The 6,490-nt window shown below is 37.3% G+C and overlaps 1 protein-coding gene across 1 annotated transcript; it reads left to right on the forward strand.

The window, feature by feature from the left end:
- The first annotated feature begins 3,935 nt into the window (after positions 1-3,935).
- On the forward strand, positions 3,936-6,285 carry LOC149555682 (pentatricopeptide repeat-containing protein At2g01510, mitochondrial-like). The gene is made up of 5 exons (XM_089829473.1): positions 3,936-4,823; positions 4,935-4,985; positions 5,273-5,289; positions 5,438-5,522; positions 6,118-6,285. Exons 1-5 carry the CDS (start codon positions 3,936-3,938, stop codon positions 6,283-6,285), a joined length of 1,209 nt encoding a protein of 402 aa, XP_089685599.1.
- The last annotated feature ends 205 nt before the right edge of the window (positions 6,286-6,490 follow it).

Here is a 6,490-nt window from a genome sequence, read left to right on the forward strand (position 1 = left end):
TCAAAAAACAACATACCACTTTCTTTTGGCCCACTCACAATCCCTTAAATTATGCTTAAGAGTCATAGTATGTTGATAAAAATGACATTTAGCTGGTTGAATTTTCATGTACTTTAATCTATATCTGACTGGGATTTTAAAATGAAGAATTTTCCAAGAAAGAATCTGGGCATTAGCATTCACTTTAGAGGATGAGATATATTTCCTTTAATGGAAAGAAACCATAGTGGTGTTTGATCAATCAACACCAATCTTTGTGAAACATTTCAAAGCAGTACAAAGCTTCATAGACAACTCACTATATACTAAAGATTTAATAGAAAATATAAATCCCTTGGATTTGTTAACTAACCCAAACTTGTCTTTGATAATTTCCCAACTGTTCTAGTCTATGGAATCAAAATTCCATAAGTCCCCACATTACTTGATGCTTCTCTTGAATAGAAGGAGAACCTATCTAGGAAATGCAGCATCAAGAGGTTGTCTATGATATTGAATCAACTTGTTCCACCCAATGGAAGAAGAGCCAAAACTAAAACCATGTTAAAGAGAGTCTTTTCACTAAGTATTTGCAAACTTGTTGCCATGCTTTCCAAATAAACTCAAATGAGCAAGAGGCTTTAATTTGAGAAAAAAAAGCCATCAAGAGTTTGTCTTCCCATGTCATAGTTTGCTATTTTGTTTCTATAGAAGTCTGGGAGACGGGGAAACAAACCAATAGCTTCCATGATTCATCTTCATTAGTAACTCAAGTTATTCATTTTGCAGCTAAAAAAACTTCTTGAATTTTGGGGTCCAAAATGCCCAAACCACCTTTATCTTTCAGCTAAATACAATGTGTCCAACAAGAATACTCAAACCCAACTTTGCCATCCCAATTGAACCATAAAAAGTGATGCACTAATTTATCAAGGTCATCGAATCCTTTGATAGACGAAATCCAAGATGATGAATAATAGACACTTCAGACTAAAAATATGCAATAATCACATCAGACAAAGAAATTTCCCAAGTCACAAGCTTAATTTTTAATTTATTAAATAACCATCTCCACATCTCAGTAAATAATACTCCTATCCAAATGGAATACCCAAGAAGGTGTTAGGAAAGCTATTGTGGAAAACACCTTCCAAATGCCAATTTATAGGGGAAATATAAAAGATTGTAAAGCTACTTTAGAACATTGAGATGCATAGGAAAAACAAGAACATTGAAAAACAAATGCACACAAGATAAACATGGAAGACCATATTTAACGTGGGAAGCCCTCTCGCAAAAAACCCACTACAGAAAAAGCCTTTGAGAAACTTTGTATTATAGTAAACAAAGTACATACAACAAACTTTGGTTTTTGGATAGGCTCACAGGCTCAAATTGTATTACAATCAACCTAACTTTTACCATTTCAGCCCATTCAACCTAAGAAATCCCGCAGACATTTCTACACTCTAAGATTCATTATGGAATCTAGTGCACTAACTATCATAGCACAAAAACAATTATTGACAGTCTTGACAATCCCAATGGTCACTCATTCATCTAATGGTCACTCGTCGAGTTGGCAGTCCCTTTAGCATCAAATCACACCCTTCGGCATGGGATCACTCACTTCAACCTCTAAAACTCCCTTCAACATCAAAGCCTCAAGCACTCCCTTCATGCCTTGGTCACTTGTACCAACTTTTCCATACTACTTCACTGTATTGAGATAACCTAAGTATGACAAATTTTTGGAACGAGCATAGCAGTAGCATGCAATGCTCTTCTTCACTAATAGATACACTAACCTATGTCAGTTGTGCAATCACCATATTGAATACATTTAAATGATTTGCCACAACCATTCGTCCATCCATCTTCAAAGAGTACAACTTCTTTCTTAGGAAGAGCTTGTTTACTAAGGATTTTCCCTGATAAATATCTCCCAACTTCTTCCACAAAGAATGTGCAGTTTTATCCTCATGAACATTCAAGAGAACAGAATTTGCAAGACATAGCCTTATCAGTCCTTTGGCCTTTCGATCTGCTCAAACCCAATCTTCTTGCTTTATGTTTGAAGGCTTGTTACCAGACACATCAAACCACAGATCACAATCAACCAATATATCTTCAACTTTCCACAACTCAAAGTATGTGCCATTGAACTTTTCAGTGTCTACTCTCCCTATACCCCTCATCTCAATTACTAGATAAATACTTTCCAAACTCCCTCCCACTGGAAACAAATTGACACAGAAAACAACCCTACTCAACAAGGATAACTCAAGCTCTGATACCACTTGTTGGGAAAACTATTTGCGGAAAACACCTTCCAAATGTCAATTTATAAAGGAAATATAAAAGATTGTAAAGCTACTTTAGAACATTGAGATGCACACAAGATAAACACAGTAGACCAAATTTAATTGGAGAAACCCTTTCTGGAAAAACTCACCACCAAAAAACCCCTGAGAAACTTTGTATTACAGTAAACAAATTACATACAACAAACTCTGGTTTTGGACAGGCTCACAGGCCCATATTGTATTACAATCAACCTGACTTTTACCATTTCAGCCAATTCATAGACATTTATACACTTTGCAATTCGTTATGAAATCGTGTGCATTAATGGTCACAAACAAAAATGGTTATTCATAGCCTTGACAGTCCCAACGGTCAGTCATCCATTTCACGATCACTCCTCCGATTGGCAGTCCCTTCGGCCTTTGAAACTCCCTTCGTACGATAGATTTTCTGCACGGTGAGTTCACCTCCACCGTACGGCAGACTTCACTCCCACCGTACGTGAGGCCTCCAACTCCACCATACTTCGTTACTCAACACAAGGGAAAGATCTGTCCACGTTTAATTGGTCTCCATTCAACAGGGATATCATCTATGTGTGTCATGATGATTTCAGTTTTAAGAAACGGTAAATTGGATCCGGAAAGAGCAACAAAGGTCAGAGGCTATGCACATTCAGTTTTATGATACACTGATTATACGATCAATTTCAAACCCATTTAGGATTTTCTTTGTATACACTTCACCATTTATATGTGGGCACTGAGTTTATTTGGATACTATCTTAGTGTTATTTGTGCTGAATTTACTTTCTCTGATCAATATAAATGTTGGGTATTATAATCTGCCGTAGGAAAATTAAAAAGCCGAGATCAAGATTGAGGTGGAAGTAAATTGAATGACAATGCACTTTTCGCAGGCTTCAATTATACCATGTAATGCCAATGCCAATGCCAATGTCATTCACTCTTCGTGTCAATCTGAATTTCCCAACACCACGTAGGAAGGGTTTTATGAAGGAAGCGCATCAAAATTTTCTCACTAGGCAGAACTCCACAGTACATTCTTTTATCAGTTTCGAAAAATTGTCAAACCGTGTTACCAGGGCTGCGCTTTCACAGGCTAAACAAATCCCCTCTCTCATTAATCACAGGGAATTTTCATTTGCTACACAAACAATTTTCCAAAATAACCTTATCAACATGTATGATAAGTGCGGCAATGGTGTAGATGCGCGTAAAGTGTTTGATGAAATGACAGAACGAGACATCTCCTCATGGAATACCATAATTGCAGCTTACCGCAGACGAGGTTATAAACACAAGGCATTGGCTCTGTTTCACCAAATGCAACAAACATGTGTTCAACCCGATCGATTCACCTTTTCCAGCATACTCCAAGCCTGTGCTAAAATAAGGGTTTTGGAACAGGGTATGAAGACCCATCGAGGTATAGTGGAAAGGAGGATTTTGTCTGATATCGTAACTGTGAATAGCCTGATAGACATGTATGCAAAATGTGGAAGCGTACACAAGGCACGCGAAGTGTTCGACAAAATGCCTCAAAGTAGTGTGATCTCATGGAATTATAGGATTGCAGGGTATGCTTAAAATGGTGTACTTGATAAGGCTTTAAGACATTTTGATGAAATGCCAGAGAAAAATTTGGTTACGTGGAACGTTATGATTGCAGGGTGTGTTCAAAATGGTGATGTCGACCTGGCTTTGAGGTTTTTCAAAAAAATGCCTCGACCAGATGTCATCTCGTGGAATTCCTTGGTTGCGGGATATGCACGGGAAGGGTTTGTTGAAAAGGCCTTGGAGCCGTTTAAACAAATTCTTTTGAGGGGTTTAAAGCCGAATTCTTCAACCTTTACCAGCATTCTCCCAGCCTGTGCCAAAATGGGAGCTTTGGAACAGGGTATGGATGTCCATCAAGCTATAATCGAAAGCGGATTTATGTCAGATGTTGTAGTTTCAAGTGCCCTGATAGATATGTATGCAAAATGTGGGAGTATACAGAAAGCTCGTCAAGTGTTTGACAAAATGACTCAAAGGAATGCTATCTCATGGAATGCTATGATTGCAGGATACGCACAAAATGGATGTTTGCAAGACGCTCTCAAACTCTTTGAAATAATGAAACAATCTAAAATGCAACCCGACCGTGTAAGTTTCGCCAATGTTTTATTTGCATGCAGCCATGCTGGTTTAGTGCATCAGGGTTGTGAATACTTCAACAGCATGACTGCCGTATATTGCATTACGCCAATGATTGATCATTACGTGTGCCTGGTTGATCATTTTGGCCGTGCTGGCTATCTTGAGGAAGAGCTCAACATTATTATCAAAATGCCCATTAAACCTATGGTGGTTGTTTGGATATGTTTGCGTGGTGTCTCTAGATCACATAAGAATATAGCGTTAGGAGTATTTACAGCAAACCTTCTTTCTGAGATGGATTCTGGAAATACTGCAACTTATGTTCCTCTGTCAAACATTGATGCAGAATTGGGCAGGTGGGACGAGGTTCAAAAGGTAAGGAAGGTGATGAAAGATAGAGGAGTTAGAAAGATACCTGGATGTAGTTAGATAGAAGTTCATAAAGTGGCACATTCTTTTTCTGTAAGAGACAAATCCTGCCCTTAGACACAAGACATATATGCAAAGCTGTCTCAGACAAAAGAATCAGGGTGTGAGGTAAGACATATACTAAATGATGGCGAGGGGAAATGAATTTTCCTTTGTCGATGACAGTGAAAAGATGGACAATTGAGTTTGAATTGCTAAATATACTAGTTGAACAACTTTTCGAGTACTCAAGAATCTCCAGAGCATGTGTAGGCTGCAATACTGCAACCAAGTTTATCTCCAAGATTTACAAGACAAATTTCTGTGCGAGATGTGAACATCTCTGTCAAATGATAAAAATACCATATCCTTCTAGAGATTATAGGTGCTGCTTGGTGAAGTAATCCGTGCATCAGGCTGTATCAGATCTGCAGTGAGAAGAGGGGATTGAAGTTTCATTTATTATATTTAAAATAAGTTGTTTTCCAAGATTTTGTACATCTAGAACTTTCTATCGACTTCATCAAATCAGATACATTGAACTGTTTTTGAAGAAGCATGTACATCTCTGGACTGGAAAGGTGCGGATCGAAGTCGAAGAATGGAAAAAGAAAACGGGATCCTAATGCATCAAGGAAAAGGATATATTGTTTACGTGCAGGAAACGTTTGAGAAATGCTTTTGATCAATTCAGTGATTGGAGATGGGAGATGACTGAGAGAGCATCTTTGATAGTTATTTACCGCAAGTTTTGCCATTTTGTATGCTATTTTTTCTGGATTATTTTGTGTTATCTTGTGCTTATCCATGTCTGCCAGTTGGGATTAAATTACGCATACCAGGTTAATGCATGCAAATTTATACATGATCCAGTAGAGTCTGTCTCATGTGATTCAGCAATTTTTAAGCAACATTGCCACCAGATTTTAGAAGAGTTAATTGGATTTCAATCAGAAATATATCACAGGACTTTGCATAGACAGAATTCAAATTCAAATTATATTATATTCGATGGTAATAGATATATATACTGTTGAAATCCTGTTTATTAAACGTTAAGAGATTGATCCTAATGCAACAGCATCAAACCTCTATATAGAAAGTAATCCAAAAAAAGGTGTAAGTAAAAAGAAACCTCTATATTCTACTGCCAGCTTGACAATTCCCATGCAAAAAAAAGCCGAACTTAATCGGACATTACACTTTGGAATACACAATTAATTGCATTTGCTAAAACATGAAACGCTTTGCGTTCTATCAGATTTCAAACATCTTCATACTTCTAAGTTCCACCTACGCTATGGCTGTTGAATGTCTACACAGCAGAATTGACGAATCTTATATTATGAGAATGCAGTTAAATGCAATAAAGAAATGGCCAATCTTGACAATCTGGACAATTCGTTTCAGAAAAATCTCCAATTCTTGAACCGATCTTCTACATTCGTTCATTCCTCATTCCGAGACTGCTACATATCCTTTTTTAGAAGTTTATCCATGCATCGTAGAGGAGGTCCCATGCGGCTGCTAGGTAGATTGCCTCCTGCAAATTCAATTTTACAATTTATTTTTAAGCAACCATTAATTTGGATGTAAACTGTTGATAAAAAGTTGAAGGAAAAATATAACCAAAT

This window comes from Cupressus sempervirens, chromosome 5 (assembly GCF_028749045.1).
Source record: "Cupressus sempervirens isolate cs-2001-9-10 chromosome 5, ASM2874904v1, whole genome shotgun sequence".
Taxonomy (NCBI): Eukaryota; Viridiplantae; Streptophyta; class Pinopsida; order Cupressales; family Cupressaceae; genus Cupressus; species Cupressus sempervirens.

Coding starts and splice junctions, on each gene's coding strand:
- LOC149555682 (XM_089829473.1), top strand. CDS start 3,936: ATGCCAGAGAAAAATTTGGTTACGTGGAACGTTATGATTGCAGGGTGT. Junction 4,824..4,934: donor GGTGGGACGAGGTTCAAAAG/GTAAGGAAGGTG, acceptor TCCTGCCCTTAG/ACACAAGACATATATGCAAA. Junction 5,523..6,117: donor ATTGTTTACGTGCAGGAAAC/GTTTGAGAAATG, acceptor GCGTTCTATCAG/ATTTCAAACATCTTCATACT.